This window comes from Elephas maximus, chromosome 5 (assembly GCF_024166365.1).
Source record: "Elephas maximus indicus isolate mEleMax1 chromosome 5, mEleMax1 primary haplotype, whole genome shotgun sequence".
NCBI lineage: Eukaryota > Metazoa > Chordata > Mammalia > Proboscidea > Elephantidae > Elephas > Elephas maximus.
In genome coordinates this window covers 76,498,607-76,518,784 of record NC_064823.1, presented here as the reverse complement: position 1 = coordinate 76,518,784, position 20,178 = coordinate 76,498,607, and the positions used below count along the sequence as shown (strand labels likewise).

Genomic DNA, 20,178 nt, shown 5'->3' with positions numbered 1-20,178 from the left:
ATTGCAACTAACAACAACATGAAGGTTAAAGACTACAGCTTTCACTATGGATTATACTTCAACATAAGGAAAACAAAAATTCTCACAAGTGGGCCAATAAACAACATCGTGATAAATGGAGAAGAGATTGAGGTTGTTAAGGATCTCATTTTACTTGCATCCACAATCAACACCCATGGAAGCAGCAGTCAAGAAATCAAAATCATGTCTGACCTCTGCCTCGTAGAGGTCAGCCTTGGGCTGTTGATCTTGATTCTCCTTCTGCCTTGTGAAGTCAGAGGAGGTTAGACAGCATTCCCACACCATTTTTACAGCAGGTGTGGATTTTAAACAGACTAAGCCTTTTGCTCTACAGAAGAAAGAACACAGTTAATAAGTGGATTATTATAGATACATTTTGTTAGTTTGTTGGTTGGTTAGTTAAGTTACTTACAACATCATACTCTTCCTGGAACAAATGGAGACCTTTCCATATTAATATGGGTTGGGGAGGGATGAGGTGATTCAAAACAGGGAGCCTGTGTGAGGTACCCCGTTGCAACCAAGGATTGCTTTTATTGTTGTTGTTGTTAGGTGCCGTCTTGATTTCTTGACTGCTGCTTCCATGGGTGTTGATTGTGGATACAAGTAAAATGAAATCCTTGACAACCTCATGCCTTCTTCCTCCGCCATCTTTACCAATTCTGACATCAACCGTCCCTCCCACAGCACTCTACTTCATTGCTGTGTTCAATAATTCATTGCAACAGCTATACCGAACTTACATGTTTAAGAGCTATAGCTGCTATCAAAAGGTCGGCAGTTGATGCCTTTGAATTATGGTGTTGGCAAAGAGTATTGAATATATCATGGACTGCCAGAAGAAAGAAAAAAAATCTGTCTTGGGAAGAAGAACAGCCAGAATGCTACTGAGAAGAGAAGATGGTAAGACTTCTTCTCATGTACTTTGTACATATTATCAGGAGGGATCAGTCCCTGGAGAAGGGCATCATGCTTGGTGAAATGGAGGGCCAGCAAAAGAGAGGAAGACCCTCAAAAAGACGGATTGACACAGTGACTGCAATGATGAGCTCAAGCATAACAAGGATTGTGAGGATGGCACAGGACTGGGCAGTGTTTCATTCTGTTGTACATAGGGCTGATACGAGTCAGCACTCAACAACAAACAATAAAGCAGAACAAAGGGGATGTAAACAGATTAAAAGAAACACAAAAACAAACCATTTATCAGCTATAGTACAATTGCTTATCCTGTTATAGCACAATTGTTGAAATCTTAAGAAACTTTAAATTCTTGATAATCATGTAAGAAAACAATTATTTCAAAAGGTGGAGGTGAGGGTTAGAAGGTTTCAGATCCAAAATAACAAAGTTGTTTTAAGGAGTGACATTAATGATCCTTGGCTGGAATTTCAAATAGGCTGCCAGGGGGGTTTTTGGCTGGCAGGTCTGATGCCCTTCAAACCACAGGATATTTTGGCCTTTACCTGTGAGTAGAGCTGATCCTGCAAGACACCACTGGCAGACAAAGAAGCAGCGATTGGATCTCACTTTCAGGATGTATAGACTCAGGCAGAAGCACTACCCACAGGAGGCTAGGCAATATGCATTAATCCAGGAAATACAAAACAATGGAAATCCATGGTGGTGGAGTGGATTCAGACTCCCAGTGACCCTATAGGACAGAGTAGAACTGCCCCATAGGGTTTCCCAGGCTCTAATCTTTCTCTCTTTTATTATACTTTAGATGAAGGTTTACAGAACAAACTAGTTTCTCATTAAACAGTTAATACATATATAGTTTTATGACATTGGTTAACAACCCCGCGACATGTCAATACTCTCCCTTCTTGAACTTGAGTTCCTTATTACCAGTTTTCCAGTCCCCTCCTGCCTTCTAGTCCTTGCCTCTGGGCTGGTGTGCCCCTTTAGTCTTGTTTTGTTTTATGGGATGTCTAATCTTTGGATGAAGGGTGAACCTCAGGAATGACTTCATTACTGACCTGAAAGGGTATCTGGGGGCCATACTCTGAGGTTTCTTCAGTCTCTGTCAGGTAAGCAAGTCTGGTCTTCCTTTTTGAGTTATAATTTTGTTCTGCGTTTTTCTTTAGCTCTGTCCGGGATGCTCTATTGTGATCCCTGTCAGAGCAGTCAGTGGTGGTAGCCAGGCACCATCTGGTTGTACTGGACTCAGTCTGGTGGAGGCCCAAGGCTCTAATCTTTATGGAAGCAGACTGCCACATCTTTTCCTCACAGGGCAGCTGGTGGGTTCGAACCAAGGACCTTTCAGTTAGCAGCGGACCTCTTAACCATTGTGCTGTCAAACTCCTTACAGCAATAGAGACAGATGAAAAATCCAACTCCTGGTCAACAGCAACAGCCAACATCATAGGTGGGATAGAAAGGTAGCACATGGGGCAAAAGGGCAGTCTTAGACTGTAAACGAAGAGTGACAAACAATATTAGAAGTAGAATGGTCTTAAACTGGGTGGAATGCAGTATATAGATCAGGGCAACTGCTTCTGGATCATGATTGCTAACAGCTATTGGAAGGGGCTGTTAGCTGAGGTCCTTGGGTGCAGACCTCATGGATTGAAGAGTCCAAGACTAAACTGGGAAAGCAGGAAACATGATTGCTGGTTTGAGTACCTCACTTCTCTCATTTAATTTTACTGTTTAACTGTGTCTTGAAAGAAGCTGCAATTTATAACCACAATATCTCAATAGATGAAGTAAGATACAAATGATTGTAGAATTTGATTATGGTTTTCAAGTAAATAAATATAAGAACTAGAGTTGGATCTTAATTGTCTAAAACCTAAGCCAGCATTGTATCTATTAAATGTTTGATTCTCAGGAAAATTGTCTTAGATACATTTTTTTTTTGTGACTTGACCAAAAAATTTAATTATTTTTATTTCTCTTAGTATCCAAATGCCTACAAAAAAATTATATTAGTCTAAAAAAAGCTGTTAATTAAGATTGACCAGCATGTGGAGGAACAAATTAGCTGTGTAGGCATGCATATTATGATGGTCGATAAATTATACACACCTATCATAGAAGGTGTGTGACTATTTCATAAAATAATATGCTTTGCTCTAAATAATTACGCATGGCAAGCTCCCAGAAGTCAGTAGAAGTTTGATTTTATATATAACTACTTAGAATACTTAGTCTGTTTTTAATTAAAAATTACATTCCCCCCCGCCCCATATCAATAATTACTTGGAAACTTTGAGTGGTTTAGGTTAATTAGAATGATTACCAATAGCCACATTATTCTTGATAGGTTTCATTATAATAATGCTTCAAGGCTTTTACTGGCTATTTATTCAAAATAAGAGACGATACTTTTAAACAGTATTTTTTTTAGAGCAATTCAGGAATCGACCCTATACTGCATGTATACTTTCTGGAATATGTAATCTGCTGGGAAATGTTATGAAAAAAGATGGACTAAAAAACTATTTTGCCGTCCAGAGTGGCTGTCATGAAAGGCTCTCAAAGTACTGTGTAATCAATTTTTATTATCAGCCCCTTTACAAAAACCCTCAAAGTCCAATAACTGACTCATAAAACTAAAAAGGAAAAGAGGGGAAAAACACATTAAGAAGCATGGTACATTATATGTGATATCATAAAAACAGGCCTGATTATTGTTATTAATGCATTCAGTTAGTGATGCGCATGCACACAGTGTCATATTTTAAGTTTCAGTATTAATTTTGTCAATACTCACTAGTAGCCATTTGCTTGTGTCATTTACCATGGGCCATCTCTTAACCTCCTTCTGTCTTACTGTTCTAAAATGGAAAACAGGGACACTAACAAACATCGTGTGCACTGGGGGAAAATGATTTTTTGAGAAATTTGAAATTGTGAGAGTAGAAAAGATTTGGAAAAAAAAAAGAGAGGTGAGCTAATAATTATATATTGGAATATTCATATGACAGTAGATATTCTGAACAGACATGGAAAACGGGAAATTTTAGGAGTCAGGTAAAAAGAATCTAAAAAGCAAACATGTTAGAAATGGCAACAACTGGGCATCCTTTAATATGTTCACATAAGTACAATATTTGTGTTATATTTATTAGAATGAAGTTGTATTTGAAATCCACACTGTTGAAACATCATTATTAGCAAAAAATTTAACTTTGGGTTATTGAAATCAATATTTTTTGTGTTCATTTGGCTAATGTTGACCACGTCATTTTGGCAAATGGTAAGAGTGTCTATTTATAAAATCTTTAAATTTTTTTCATAAATAAATTCTAAGATATCAATTTGTTTAGTGTTCAGATAATTTGGCTAGAGTTAGCTTTATTCAGGTCTGAATTATCTTGAAATTAATATTTTATTATTTGTATTTGAAGATTAAACTGCTGATGATAAACAAAACTTTTTTCCACAATGACTAAAATTAAGGACCTGTTATCATTTGAAAGACCTTTTCTATCTTGATATGTAATATTTTTGTCCTAAATTAGTCACTTCAATTCCCCTGCCACATTGTTTCTTAGAAATCATATCGCATTGTTGAAAATTTAATTCTTGTTAAGTTACAAGCTGGCCATCTGGGCATATATTCTGGAAAGATCCTTAATAAAGTCATCCCTGACAGCTAGGAGTGTAGAAAATAGTTTTATTAAGTAGGTATAGATGAAGGACGGAGTATTTTCTTGCACAACCTTCCAGGGCCCTCCATCTGAACTTGAGACTTCGCGAGAAGAAAAAGAAAGCCAGCTGGATTCCTGCTGGCTGAAGCTTAGTGCGAATAGAAGTTTTTGCTTAGAAACTCATCGGAGGCTTTTATCCAGAGAATATATTCTGTCTAAGCAAATTTTGTAGTGTGGTCTTATTAAAAAAATGATCTTCCTATTTTGAACTGTATGTAAAGAAGTCCTCTCTGAAACTACAGTATTACTACTGGATTTTGGAAGTTAATTTTTTTTCCTGTCATCTAGACATTCGTATCATTCCTCTGTCTTTATGTAGATGCAAATGTGTTTCTGTATGTCTGAATCACAGCCCTTGACTATATCGTTGTATTTTATCTTTGTATCTCTGTGATAATGTGGGGTGTGTGCCTGTAGTCTCTTCATGTCAGAACTTTGAGAGGGTTGAAAAATGAGAAAACAGAGGAAGCTGATGAGACAAAAGCTACAGTAATAGGGAAGAACTATGAAGTTAAATTTCACCTGTGGATTCACGGGATGACATGTGTTTTACATTAATTATGCTAATGTGCTGTGCTCTGACGAGATGGGACATGGTCTCTACAGTGGTATGACTCTTGGAGAGCGCCCAGGAGCCGAAGTGATAATAATAAGCCACTCATTCAAGATTTATTAAATCGGGATGGCCAATCACAACAGAAAGCACTTTCATAATACGGCCAGCCTGTGGTCTCTCCCAACTACTTTCTATGTTTTCCTTGACGCACTTAGTGATTTCCTAGGGAGTTCAGTTGACTCACTGAAGCCTATCAGAAATAAATGTACGTGTGGTTGGTGTTTGGTTTTAACCACATTCCTTTTGAATTTAAATTTGTTTGTGCGGCCTTTTATGAAATACTAGGTGATTAATTTTAAATCTTTTTTGAGCACCTAATATATCTCAGGCACTGTTATTGATGCTTAGGATAAAGTAACGAGGATTGGAAAGACAGTACCTTTATTTTTTTCTTTTATTAAATAGGAAAAACAGTATATGTAAAGAATCAAATAATGAGCTTTGCTGGAGAGTGGCTTGTTTAATTTGTGCTGGGAATACAGTATATTTCTTAATGTGTATTTGATAATTGATCTGATATCAGAATGACAAGAAGGAGCTAGTTATGCACAAATTGGAGTGAGAGGGGATGGATGGCATTTTTGGCCAAGAGAACAAGACTGAGCATGATGGATTCTGGGAACAGAAAAAAAAAACAAAACAAAAAACCAGAAAGAAGAGCAATAAGGCTATTAGTAGTGAGGAAAGGAGTAAAGAGATAAGACCAGAAAAATAGATAAGATACAAATGTAGGGCTTTGGAAACCAGGGGAAGTAATTTGAATTTTATTCTATGTACAACGGAAGTCATTGAGGATTTTAAGCATGGTTATAACATGAGCTAATACACATTTTAAAATGCAATTCTGGTGACTGTGTAGCATCCAGATTAAGAGAGGAAGTAAAAGAGAGAGTAAAGAGGACAGTTAGGAGGCTGTTGTAGTTGTCTAGGCAAGCAATCACACTGGCTTGCATTGGGATGAAAGTAGTGGTGATAGAAAGAAGTGAATGCATTAGATTTTTTTTTGGCAGTTGAGACTGGTAAACTTGCTGATGAATTAGATGTGGGATGTGAGGCATGGACAAAATTAAGTTAACTCCTAGATTCTTGATTTCAGTAACATGAGGAATGGTGTTGCTATCTGTTGAGATGCAGAAGACTGTGGGTGGGGCAGAAATATTTGGCCATGTTAACTCTGAGTTGCCTAAATAGATATCCAAGTGGAAATTTTAAGTAGGCAGTTAGATACATTGAGTCTGGAGTTTTGAGGAGTGGTCAAAACTGATATATACATTTGGGAATCTCTAATATAAATTATTTTAAGCCATGACCCTGGGTAATATTACCTAGGGAGAGCATATTAGAAGACATAGGAACACAAGATTAAGCTCTGAAACACCCCAACATTTAGTGGTTTTACCAAGGTGGTGGAATTAGCAAAGTATACAAAGAAGGAGAGGTCAATGAGAGTGATATTATGGAAGCTAAGGAAGTATTTCATGAATGAGAGAGCAGTCAGCTATGTTTAATGCCACTGAAAGTTCAAGTACATTAAAAGCAAAGATACATCTCTTGGATTTGACAGCAAAGAAGTAGCTGGTGACCTTGCAAAGAGCAGAACTAGTGGAGGGGTGGGGAAAGAAGTTTGACGGGAGAAAGCTTAGGAGAGTTCAGAGAGATGTGGAAATGATGATGGCAATTATAGACTACTCTTTCAAAGAGTTTTTTTTCCAAGACAAGCAAAGAAATATGACAGTAATTGAAGGAGAATGTGGGGTCAAAGGAGTTTGCTTATCTTTTAAAGATAAGATATCCTAGAATATGTTTGTATGCTGTTGGGGATGGTCTGTAGAATAGCAGAAATAAATGAAACTAGTGAGAAAGTGACTGGCTACAAGGTGAAGTCCTTGAGAAGGTGAGAGGGTATAGTGTCCAGAGTATTGGAGATGATACTTTGCTTTTGATAGGAGCGGTACATCCCTTATAAGAAAAGGAAAGGCAGAGAGTTTTGGCATAGGTGCAGTAAGCTGACTGGTTGGTGGGAAGCTCACTTGTATATCTCTATTAAGTGTGAGTGGCAAGATTGTTACCTGGGAGCAAGTATGGATACTGATATATTGGGAAGGTGGGTGGAGCAGGGAAGCAATAAATTTGAAAAAAGAAAAGATGTGAAAAAAAAATTTTTTTTTTTTAAATAGGAAAGCAAACACACTAAGACAGTATGTAGTCTTGCCCATGTTGAATGCCCATTTGAGATTTGTGGTCACGAAATGATTTAGTGCGATTCTGTGTTTTTTTCTCCAGAAAAGTGCATTATAGGGGAACAATTTTACTCTTTCCCTTTCTTCTCAGAGATTTCCTCTAGTCTAAAAACCCAAACAATGGAATATCAGTTATAATAGAAAGCTATCACGGAATTCTGAAGCTAAGTGTGACCTCAGAGACCCTCCAGGCCTAACTTTTTCTTTTACAGAGACAAAAATTATTTTCCATTGATCCCTTAAAATACAAAATTCTTGAATTCTTTCTATTAATTCTATCCTCCACAGAATACATTTTTCTCACATATATTCCACCTGTACTCTGTACATATTTTTATCTTACCTGTTGCCACTGAGTTGATTCTAACAGAGTAGAACTTCCCCACAGGGTTTTCAATGCTGTGATTTTTACAGAAGCAGACCGATGCATCTTTCTTTTGTGTAGCAGCTGGTGGGTTTGAACCACTGACCTTTTGGTTAGCAGCCAAGTGCTTAACCAGTGCTCCACCAGGAATCCATAGTTCCTATAAAATTTATTTTACTTATTTACAAATTCGTTTCCCTAAATATGCTTAGTTCATGTTTTCCTTCCTTTCACTCAACCAACCTACCAATTCAGGGTCCCCTCCCATCCCTAAATAATAATATCCTTGAAGATGTAAAGGACCGAAAACCAAAAAACCAAACCCGTTGCCATCAAGTTGATTCCAAATCATAACAACACTATAAGACAAAGTAGAACTGCCTCATAGGGTTTCCAAGGAGCAGCTAGTAGATTAGAACTGCTAACCTTTTGGTTGGCAGCCAAGCTCTTAACCACTGAGCCATCAGGGCTCCTATAAAGGGCCAAGCTTTATTTTTCATTTCCCCCTCAGGGCCTAGCACAGCACCTGACTCTTTAAAACAAAAAAAATAAACCCAGTGCTGTCAAGTCTATTCTGACTCATAGCGACCCTATAGGACAGAGTAGAACTGCCCCATTGAGTTTCCAAGGAGCTCCTGGCGGATTTGAACTGCTGACCCTTTGGTTAGCAGCCTTAGGACTTAACCACCACGCCACCAGGGTTTCCTGACTCTTTGGTTACATTAAATTATTGCTGAGTGAATAAGTTTTACATTTGCTTTGATAAGCGAGATTCATTGGAAAAGATGGCTCGAAACATCTTTTACTATGATTAATTCACCTGTAGTCAGAGAACGCTTGATAACCTGGAGAAGCAGAACTGAGTCCAATGAGTTGAATTAGCTCTTAATGGAATTAGCACCACTCCCTTTAATGCTTCTTTAGAAAGTCTAGTGCTCTTTTTTTTCCCCCCCCTTTTTGTATTGGCTTAATTGTGCTGAGGTTGTATTATTATCACGGTTGAAAAAAATACTGATGATCTCTGGCATTGTATTCAGTGGCTAGAAAAAAGATGTTGGTTTAAAATAGATCAAGCCTCTCCTCTTAGGAATTCTCTAGATGTCATTGCATGTTTTAGAGGGCTAAATATATTTCTCAGCGAGGCAGCCTGCTTCTACGTTGTCTCTTTGTGGTTTTAAAGATGTCACTTTTTATTTTCCCCTGGAATTTCATCTTAATTTCTTTTTTACCTGTAAGTCAGTTTATTAAACACCAACAAGGTTATATTAAAAACCAACCATGTCATTGAATTTCTTACTCTGAGCATGCAAAAATTTGATCTAAAATGAAAGTCTTCTGAATCTAGCTTGAGGGGAAAAAGTGTGTTCTGAGCTTGAAATCAGTAGTTCTTCTGTAAGATTCTTTCCCTAACGGTTTCTTGAGTCTGTTTCTCTTATATAAAAACAAATTTTTTTTATATAGCTACTCTCAAATTCAGACTGCTTCACTTCTCTTTCCTAGACCCCAAACGTTTTCCTTCCTCCCCGCCAGTCATGTACTACTGTCAGAATAATCTTTCTAGACCAAATCCTGCTTATTACTTTTTTTCAAAAACCTTCTTTGACTCTCTTTTGCTTGGAAAATTCTATGGATTTAATTGTGTCTCCCCAGAATATGTGTTATAAATCTTAAACTCTATCCCTGAGGTTATAATCTCATTTGGGAATGGGTTGTGTTAATGAGGAGGGATTAGTGTAGGGTACACCTTGAGTCAATCTCTTTTGAGATATAAAAGAGATTAAACAAGCAAGATAGAAAGCGTAGATGGGGTAAGATAGATGCCAAGACACAGGGAGCTCTCCAGGGAATCAGGAAGCAGAAGCTGAAGAGATAAGTACCATCCTCCAGAGCCCACAGAGAAAGAAAGCCTTTCCCTTGAGCTGGTGTTCTGAATTTTTACTTCTAGCATCCTATACTGTGAGAAAATAAATTTCTGTTAAAGCCATCCACTTGTGGTATCTCTGTTACAGCAGCACTAGAAAAGTAAGACATAGAATATGGTTAAAACCCCTTAACTTGACAAATCCCACAGTGGTCTGCTTCTGACCCACCATTTCATTTTTCTCCCCCCTCACCCATGTCCTATAGTATAGTCAAATTTATTTGGTCTCTCTTTCCTTAACATACCTCATGCTTTCTCACCTTGAAACTTTAACACATGTGATTCATTCATTAAAAAAAAAAAAAAAAGTTGCCACTGAGTCAATTCCAACTCATTGAGACCCTATAGGACAGAGTAGAATTGCCCCATAGGGTTTCCAAGCAGGAGATGGTGGATTCAAACTGCCTACCTTTCAGTTAGCCCCTGCAATTCTTAACCACTGCATCACCAGGGCCCTTATTCATTCACAGAGACTTTTATTCAGAGTTCCAGCTCTCTAACTCATCCTTCAAATCCAGCATAAAGGCCATGTCATCCTTTACACTTTCCTTAATTTCCCCCATTTAGAAGTCATTTTTCTCCTTTCTAAACTTGCATAAAAACAAAACAAAACATTGCCTTTGGGATTCTGACCCTAAACAACCCGTCAGGATGTAGTAGAACTATCCAACAGGGTTTCCAAGGCTATAATCTTTACAGAAGCAGATTGCCATATCTTTCTTCTACAGAGCAGTTGGTGGGTTCAAACCAACCATCTTTCTGTTAGCAGTGAAGTGCTTAACCACTTTGCAACCAGGTGGCTCAAAAATATCTCTCTGTCTTGTGTTAGAAGTTGTGCATTATCTTTGTACACATATTTTATATATGTGTCAGTGATACGATAATATGCATACGCCTTGAAGGAAGAGCAGTTAATGCAACTATTATTCAAATTTACTCACCAACCAATAAGGCCAAAGATGAAGAAATTGATTTTTCCCAACTTCTGCAGTCTGAAATTGATCAAACAGGCAACCAGGATGGATTGACAATCACTGGTGATTGGAATGCGAAAGTTGGAAACAAAGAAGAAGGACCAGTAGTTGGAAAATATGGCCTTGGTGATAGAAATGATACCAGAGATAGCATGAGAGAATTTTGCAAGACCAACAACTTCTTTATTGCAAGTACCTTTTTTCCACAGCATAAACAATGACTACACACTTGGATCTATCCTGATGTAATACATGGAATCAAATTGACTACATCAGTAGAAAGAGACAGTGGAAAATCTCACCATCATCAGTCAGAACAAGGCCAGGGGCTAACTGCCGAACAGATCATCAATTGCTCATAAGCATGTTCAAGTTGAAGATGAAGAAAATCAGAACAAGTCCAGGAGGGCCAAAATATGACCTTGAGTATTTAGAGATCATCTCGAGAATAGATTTGATGCATTGAACACTAAAGACTGAAGACCAGACAAGTTGTGGAATGACATCAAGGACATTATACATGAAGAAAGCAAGAGGTCATTAAAAAGGCAGGAGAGAAAGAAAAGACCTAAATGGATGTCAGAAGAGACTCTGAAACTTGCTCTTGAGCATCGAGTAGCTAAATTAAAAGGAGAAAATGATGAAGTAAAAGAGCTGGACAGAAGATTTCAGAGACTGTCCAGAGAAGACAAGGTATTAAAATGACATGTGCAAAGACCTGGAGTTAGAAAACCAAAAGAGAAGAACATGCTCAGCATTTCTCAAGCTGAAAGAATGAATGAAAAAATTCAAAGCACGAGTTGTAATAGTGAAGAAGTCTGTGGGCAAAATACTGAACAATGCAGGGAGCATCAAAAGAAGGTGGAAGAAATACACAGAGTACTGCACCAAATTTTGGTCAACGTTCAACCATTTCAGGAGGTAGTATACAATCAAGAACCGATGGTACTGAAGGAAGAAGTCCAAGCTATACTGAAGACATTGGTGAAAAACAAGGAATTAACAGAATACCAAATGAGATGTTTCAACACATACAGCACTGGATGTGCACACTCATCTATGCGAAGCTACCTGGTCAACAGACTGGAAAAGATCCCTATTTATGCCTATCTCAAAGAAAGGTGATCCAACAGAATAAGGAAATTATAGAACAATATCATTAATATCACATGCAAGTAAAATTTTGTTGAAGATCGTTCAAAAGCGGTTGCAGCAGTACATTGACAGGGAACTGCCAGAAATTCAAGCTGGATTCAGAAGAGGACATGGATACAGGGATATCATTGCTGATGTCAGATGGATCCTGGCTGAAAGCAGAGAATACAGAAAGATGTTTACCTGTGTTTTATTGACTATGCAAAGACATTTGACTGTGTGGATCATAACAAATTATGGATAACATTGCAAAGAATAGGATTTCCAGAACACTTAATTGTGCTCATGAGGAACTTGTCCACAGATCAAGAAGAGCAAAGGCATACTGCATGTTTTAAAATCAGAAAAAGTGTACATCAGGGTTGTATCCTTTTGCCATATTTATTCAATCTGTATGCTTAGAAAATAATCCTAGAAGGTGGATTATATGAAGAACAAAGTGGTGTCAGTGTTGGAGGAAAACTTGTTAACAAACTGTGTCATGTGGGTGACACAACCTTAGTTGTTGAAAATGAGGACGACTTGAAGCACTTGCTGATGAAGATCAAAGACCACAGCCTTCAGTATGGATTACACTTCAATATAAAGAACACAAAAATCCTCACAACTGGTCTAAAAGACGCGATCATGATAAATAGAGAAAAGCCATCCCCTGGAGCTAACACCTACTGGACTGTGAGAGAATAAACTTCTGTTTGTTAAAGCCATTTACTTGCGGTATATGTGAAAGAAAAGAGACAAAAAAAAAAATGGTGCCTTTTTGAAAATTAAAGCAACCTGGTGTGGCTGGGACCTGTAATGTGCAAGATGGAGGGTGCCAAATGAGGGTAAGAGTGTGGACTGCTTGTAAACCATATTAAGAAAAAAAAGAAGTTCTCTGTCATAAAGGCAAAGGTCAGCAGTTTGAATCCACCAGCTGTTCCTTGGAAACCTTATGGGGGCAGTTCTACTTTGTCCTATAGGGTTGCTATGAGTTGAAATTGACTTGAGGGCAACGGTTTTTTTTTTTTTTTTTTTTTTTTAATAGCTTGTTATTGTTAAATAACATATGTTTCTTGTCTCTTATATCTTGGAGTTTTGTCAGGAATCTATATAATCCGTGCTTGCCCTTGAACAAAGAATAGGATTTCTGGGCTTGGTGCTGAATTCCAGGTCTCAATCATTAAAAATCCTGGACTTGAAGTAGAAATTCATGTCGTCCATAATGAAGTATCTTCTGATCGTAACAACGACCTTGCCAAAGACAAGAAAGACTTGCTGAAGCTAATCTATTTTTGTTGCCACTCTTTCCTGTAATATCTCAGGCATAGGTCTACAAGTGATTCTGAACTTAAATTCAAAGTTAAGAAAAAGACAATTGAGTTAGGCTTAATATATTTCTGGACTTTTGTGGCTGAACATACTTCTAGACTTCATGGGAGGAATAAGGCTAAATTTATACATTTTTTCTTCTTTCAATATTAATGGAGAAACTGATTTGTTGAAAATCAACCTCAGTGTTTTGACATAGGGTACATTACCAGACTTGTTGACTAATATTTCAATCATGAAATATAAAATATTCTCATGATTGTTCAAATCTAGATGCTTCAGAAATTATCTCACCAAAGATGTTGTCCAAATGGTAAACCTAATGATGTTTCCACTGAAAATGCATAATTACGATGGATCATAATAGAAGGTTATATAGGCAAACAATGACCTCACGTTTTACTAAAAACAAACAACAACAACCAGAAAACCAAACCTGTTGCCATTGAGTAGAACTGTGGACATTTCAGTTAGCAGCTGCTGTGCCACCAGGGCTCATTCTAATAATACATAAAAGCTTGAAACCAAGCCCATTGGCCTTGAGTCGATTCCTGCTCATAGGGACCTTATGAGACAGAGAAGAACCGCCCTATAGGGTTTTCAAGGAGTTCCTGGTGGATTTGAACTGCTTACCTTTTGGTTAGCAACCTGCTCTTAATCACTATGCGACTAGGGCTTCCTATGAAAATGTAGGTCCTTGTAATCAAAGCGCTATGGTTTAATGAACCTAAAGATTCCCTGGGCGCTTAACTTTGTTTCTTGGAAATGATGAAAACTTAATATACCAAAACCAAACCAGTTGCCGTCAAGTTGATTCCTACTCATGGAGGAGGGCTTTAAAGTAAATGTGGTAATAAATACAAGTGCTCTGGAGGCTTTAACTATAAGATACTGTTTTTGCTTTTGTTTTTCTTCAAGTAGTGCATGATGAGCATTTGAAACCATTTTCATTGCATCCTTCTCTTGGTCAAGGTCATTACTACTTTTTGCAAACTCTTCAACCTAATATTTAACACCTTGCTACCAGCTTTTCCTACTTGATCTAGTCTCCACCAGCTTTTCCTACTTGATCTAGTCACCTTCATTTCCTTTACTTGCCTTTCTGGATCTCTCACAACTGTCAAAACAGTTTGCCATCTTTTTCTCTGTTGAGCTTGACCTTTCCTACCTGCAATTCTCAGAATATGTTGTCCCCTTTGCTCTTTTTGTGCCAATATAAGTCCCTTGCAAAATTTGATATATGCATTTTTAAAATAAACAATAGAAAACTACTTTTATAACTAGTTCCATGTGGATCTTTAAACCTTTATTGCCTTCTGCTTTCTCTTCTTGGGAGAATGGGGAGTAATAAGTTGTGTTGCTATTTTTATCTTTAGGACATTGGGCAAGGCATTTAAATCCATTCTGTGTTTATATTGGGCATAATAATAATGCCACATTCCTAATGAATTTGCTGTGATGATTAAATAAGATAATGCACAGGGCTGGCGCACTGCAAAGTCTCAACAAATATTGGTATTTATATTGTATGGTAGCAAATATTTATATTCTCTGTATATAGTACATGGCTGAATCTTTTTAAGCCTTTCCCTTGCTCGATTCACTCAGAATAATGCATCTTTCAAGAGAGAATTACAGAAATTTCTAGATAATAGAGAATACTTAGATCCATGCCCATTAGCTAGGATGTCTTAAGTCACATGGGTTTCAACTCAGTTCTTGGGCTATTTGAATTTCCTTATTTTTTAAAAAATTAGATGTTATCATTTTGTTGATTGTTGTTAATTTTAGCAGATATTTGTTGATGAGGGAATTTGTGAATAGCACCTAGGACACTGCCAAGCATGCGGGGAACACTCAACTGTTGTTATTATTATTATTATTTGTTATTACTGTGGTTGAGTGCCCAGGATTTCTCTCTCCCTTCTTTCTGTTCTCACAAATTCAAGGATTAAATTGCATTTAAAAATAATGCTTAAAATTTCCTTTAAAACATTTTGGAGTGTATTCATTAAGTAAAAAAAACAAGTTAGTAATAGTTTACAGTTTATTGTGTAACTTAAGATCTGCGCATTGATGACATCCTAACGTTTAAGGTGGACTTTTTAAATTGGGAAAGCTAACTGAAAGTGAAACATCTCACTAGGTGTTTTCATTAAAAAAAAAAAAATTTTTTTTTTAGCTCATCTGTGAAAATCTACTAAATCAATACAGGGCAACCACCACAAGCTCGATGTTGTATTAACATGTTCATTCCCAAAGATGATTTGGAAAATACTAAAACTGAAATATGGGTTCTGAAAAGTTTTGCTAGTCCCCTTGTTGGATTGCTTTAAATTCATGTTTTAAAAAGGCAAAACTTATTTCTAATGGAAAATAAGAGTAAAAATTTTTAGTAAAAACCTTTACTTTTTTAAGTTTCTGTAGATATTTCACCCTATTAAAAAGACAGCTTCAACAAGTAAGGGTTTTCACTGTGTGATCACTGAAAGAAAAAACTAAAAAGCAAGTACTTGGGGCAGAAGAGGTCTTCAAAAATATTTTTATTGTTTCTTTCTTTTGGGACTTCATACATTCTGAAATTCTTCATAACCAAACCTTAGCAAAATTTGCCTTCAAGTTACATTTTTTAAAAACTTAACAAAATCATTACTGTGTTTTGCTATTATCTTTGGCCACAAGATCATTTCCAGAGACCTCTGTTTTGATATACTATCCTTGTATAAATGCACCTTCAGTTACCTGAGAAAAGACCTAGTTTTTTTTTTTTTTTTTGTCCTGCATAACATTGTTTTAGAAAGAGATTGGGAGCGCTGGTCCGTATTATTTTGTCTAATCATTCTGACAGTCTCATAATGTTTAACTTTGGATTGCAATCTGCACCTCTTCCCTTGTTCCACATTCCACCAAAGTCTCAGTCAGTTGACTGGTAGCAAAGGAGAACCTGGAGTGACTAATTTGAGACGGTATTCCCAGGAGTTAGGCGGAAGCCTGAAGCAGTATCAAAACACTCGGCAGGCTTAACGTTCAAATCTCCACGCCAGCCCCCAACGGATTGGAAGGGACGAAGTGGGCGGAGCCTCCTGACCCGGCCCCCGCGCCTCGGTCGCTAGGGACGCAGCGCCCAAAGCAACTGCAATGGATCAGGAAGAAGGGCTGACGGCCGTGGACAATGTAGTCACTCAGTTCAGCACCTATGAAGATTTCCTCGATTCGCAGATCACCACCGTGGACTTGTACTACCTGGAGGTAAGGGTTACAGCGCCGCCCCGCGCCTCTGAGGCCGCAACTTGGCCAAGGCCTTCAAGTCTCTCAGTCCTTCCCCGAGCACCCTCGTCTTGGGGCATCCGCCCCCTGGCGGTGGACCGTGCGGCTGACAGGATCCACGGTTCCCGGACAGCAGCATCCAAACAGCTGGGGAGGTGAATCGCGGTTTCCTCCTCACCAAGCGCTGCCTCGGTCCTGACAGAATCTGGGCCTCTCATGTCGCCTAGCGCAGAAGCACACACACACACACACACACACACACACGCACACACGCACACACACACACGCATAAACAGACATGAGCGCGCTGGGGAGTCGAATTTATCTCTCCGTCGCCTTCCTGCTCCCACCACACTCGCCTCCAAATTCAATTCTCCTAAGAAGATAGTCTCTGGGCTCGGAGGCCAGCTGAAGCTTTTGTTGTTATTTTTATTTATTTACTTTATTGTTCTTTAAGTTAAAGTTTACAAATCAAGTCAGTCTGTTATACAACAACTTATACACACCTTGCTATGTACTCCTAGCTGCTCTCCCCCTAATCAGCACACTGCTCCTCTCCACCCTGTATTCACCATGTCCATTCAACCAGCTCCTGTCCCACTCTGCCTTCTCATCTCCCCTCCAGGCAGGAGCTGCCCACATAGTCTCATGTGTCTACTTGAGCCAAGAAGCTCACTCCTCACTAGTATCATTTTTCTGTCTTATAGTCCAGTCCAATGCCTGTCTGAAGAGTTGGCTTCAGGAATGGTTCCAGTGTTGGGCTAACAGAGGGTCCGGGGGCCATGACCTCCAGGGTCCCTCTAGTCTCCGTCAGACCATGAAGTCTGGTCTTTTTATGAGAATTCGAGGTCTGCATCCCCCTGTTCTCCTGCTCCCTCAGGGGTTCTCTATTGTGTTCCCTGTCAGGGCAGTGATCATGGCAGCCAGGCACCATCTAGTTCTTCTGGTCCCAGGCTGATGTAGTCTCTGGTGTATGCGGCCTTTTCTGTCTCCTGAGCTTATCTTTACCATATGTCTTTGGTGTTCTTCATTCTGCTTTGCTCCAGGTAGGTTGAGACCAATTGATGCATCTTAAATGGCTTCTTGCTACCTTTTAAGACCCCAGACACCTCTCACCAAAGATATTCAATATCCTTTGCCAACACCATAATTCAAAGGCATCAATTGTTCTTCAGTCTTCCTTATTTATTGTCCAGGTTTTGCATGCATATGAGGCAATTGAAAACCCCGTGGCTTGGGTCAGGCGCACCTTAGTCTTCAAGGTGACATCTTTGCTTTGCAACACTTTAAAGAGGTCTTTTGCAGCAGATTTGCCGAATGCAATACCTGATTTGATTTCTTGCCTGCTGCTTCCATGGGGGTTGATTGTCGATCCAAGTAAAATGAAATTCTTGACAACTTCAATCTTTTCTCCATTTACCATGATATTGCTTATTGGTCCAGTTGTGAGGATTTTTGTGTTCTTTATGTTGAGGTGTAATCCATACTGAAGACTGTGGTCACTGATCTTCATCTGTTAGTGCTTACAGTCCTCTTCATTTCAGCAAGCAAGGTTGTGTCATCTGCATAATGCAGGTTATTAATAAGTATTCCTCCAGTCCCAATGCCCTGTTCTTCATGTAGTCCAGCTTCTTGGCTTATTTTCCCAGCATACAGATTGAATAAGTTTGGTGAAACGATACAACCACAATGCACATCTTTTTTTAACTTCAAACCACACAGTATCCCCTTGTTCTGTTTGAATGACTGCTTCTTGGTTTAATATGAAAGGAATACACTGTCACTGGAAACCCTGATGGTATAGTGATTAAGTGCTACAGCTGCTAATCAAAAGGTTGGCAATTTGAATCTACCAAGTGCTCCTTGGAAACTCTATGGGGCAGTTCTACTCTGTCCTATAGGGTCGCTATGAGTTGGAATCGACTCGAAGGCAATGGTTTTTTTTTTTTGGTACCAAAAAGAATCAGTCGATGTTCAGCCATTTCAGGAGGTAGCGTATGATCAAGAACCAGTGGCACTGAAGGAAGAGGTCTAAGTTGCACTGCAGGCATTGGCAAAAAACATGGTTCCAGAAATTGACAGAATACCAACTGGGATGTTTCAAGAAATGGGTGTAGCAATGGAAGCGTTCACCCGCCTATGCCTAGAAATTTGAAAAAAAGCTACCTGGCCAACTGAATGGAAGAGGTCCATATTTGTACCCATTTTTTTTTTTTTTTTCAAAGAAAGGTAATCCAAAAGAAAGCAGAAATTATTGAATAATATCATTAATATCACACACAAGTAAACTTTTGGTGAAGATCATTCAAAAACAGTTGCAGCAATACATCAATAGTGAACTGCCAGAAATTTGTGCCAAATTCAGAAGAGGACGTGGAACAGGTGATGTCATTGCTGATGTCAGATGGATCATGCCTGAAAGCAGAGAATACCAGTAAGATGTTTACCTGTATTTTATTGACTATGGAAAGACATTTGACTGTGTGGATCATAACAAACTGTGAGATATGTGCTATATATGAACATAAATTTAAAGGAATAGAAGCATCTAATTCTCGTTCACAAACAAGTTGTATGAGTTTGGACAAGTAATTAGATTTCTCTGGAATTAGCTGTTAAAAAATATATCTAGTGATATCTCTAACATAGCTCCCAGCTTAAAAAACAAGCTTTCTAATATTTTGTACAGATAATACATTAAAAATTATGAAAATTAGTTTACATCTTGCATCTAAGTCACTGAAATAAAAGGGGGGTGGGAGTGATAATGTTGCTAAACAGTGTTTGAATTCAAGCTGTTGAACGTTTAAATAAGCAAAAATGAAATGTAGCTAATACACACTTTCATAGAATAAAATAATCTTCGTGGCATGTGTAGAAATTGTCAAGCTTAAGACCAGTACCAGTAAGAAGGGTTTCAATTTTTTTAACACAGGAATTTTTCACATGAATAAAGAACTAAAGGCATTTATATTGATTAGGAGTGAGAAATTAATACCCTGTGTTTCATCAATCAGAATTTTAAAGGCCTCCAAAATGGAAAATAGTGACTGTCTTTAGGGAAGGATAAAGAAAGTTACTTTTGTCTGGCATTAATTAAGCTCCTTCTTATTGTACTTTCACAAAAATAAGATGAAGATTTTGTTGAAAAAGGATGTTAAAGGTGAATAATGATAATGTACATATGGTTTGGGTCCCTGCCTAGTGCACAGCTAACTAATCGAAAAGTTGGAGCTTTGAGTCCACCCAGAGTCACCTTGGAAGAAAGACCTAGTGATCTACTTCTGAAAAATCAGCCATTGAAAACTCTGTGGAGCACAGTTCTACTCTGGTGCACATGGGGTCTGAATCAACTGGTTTTATATGTATTTGGATTGAGCGATGACAAATTAGCCTCTGGGGATTCAGTTTTTCAAATTTCTTTCTGTGGATGCAAGTTAAATCGCCCACTTCTGTCACATGGAGACAAGTGGACTTCTCAAAATTACTTTACTCGTTTGGCAAGTATGTTTCATACTATGTAAGGTGGTTCTTGCTCCTTTTTTCTTTTTGTCATCAGGAGTTGACTTTGATTTGCTGGTCTGAATGGAGTAAATTTTTAAAAAATATTTTATTGTGATTTTGAAGAAAATTTATATAGCAAATTAG

The 20,178-nt window shown here is 38.2% G+C and overlaps 1 protein-coding gene across 1 annotated transcript in view; it reads left to right on the top strand.

Moving 5' to 3' along the window:
• The first annotated feature begins 16,396 nt into the window (after nucleotides 1-16,396).
• CFAP299 (cilia and flagella associated protein 299) overlaps nucleotides 16,397-20,178 on the top strand; it is an 802,595-nt gene continuing 798,813 nt past the window's right edge. The window contains exon 1 of the mRNA XM_049885915.1: nucleotides 16,397-16,512. Coding sequence (XP_049741872.1) covers nucleotides 16,402-16,512 — 111 coding nt within the window. The 5' untranslated portion in view covers nucleotides 16,397-16,401. The remainder of the gene's footprint in view (nucleotides 16,513-20,178) is intronic.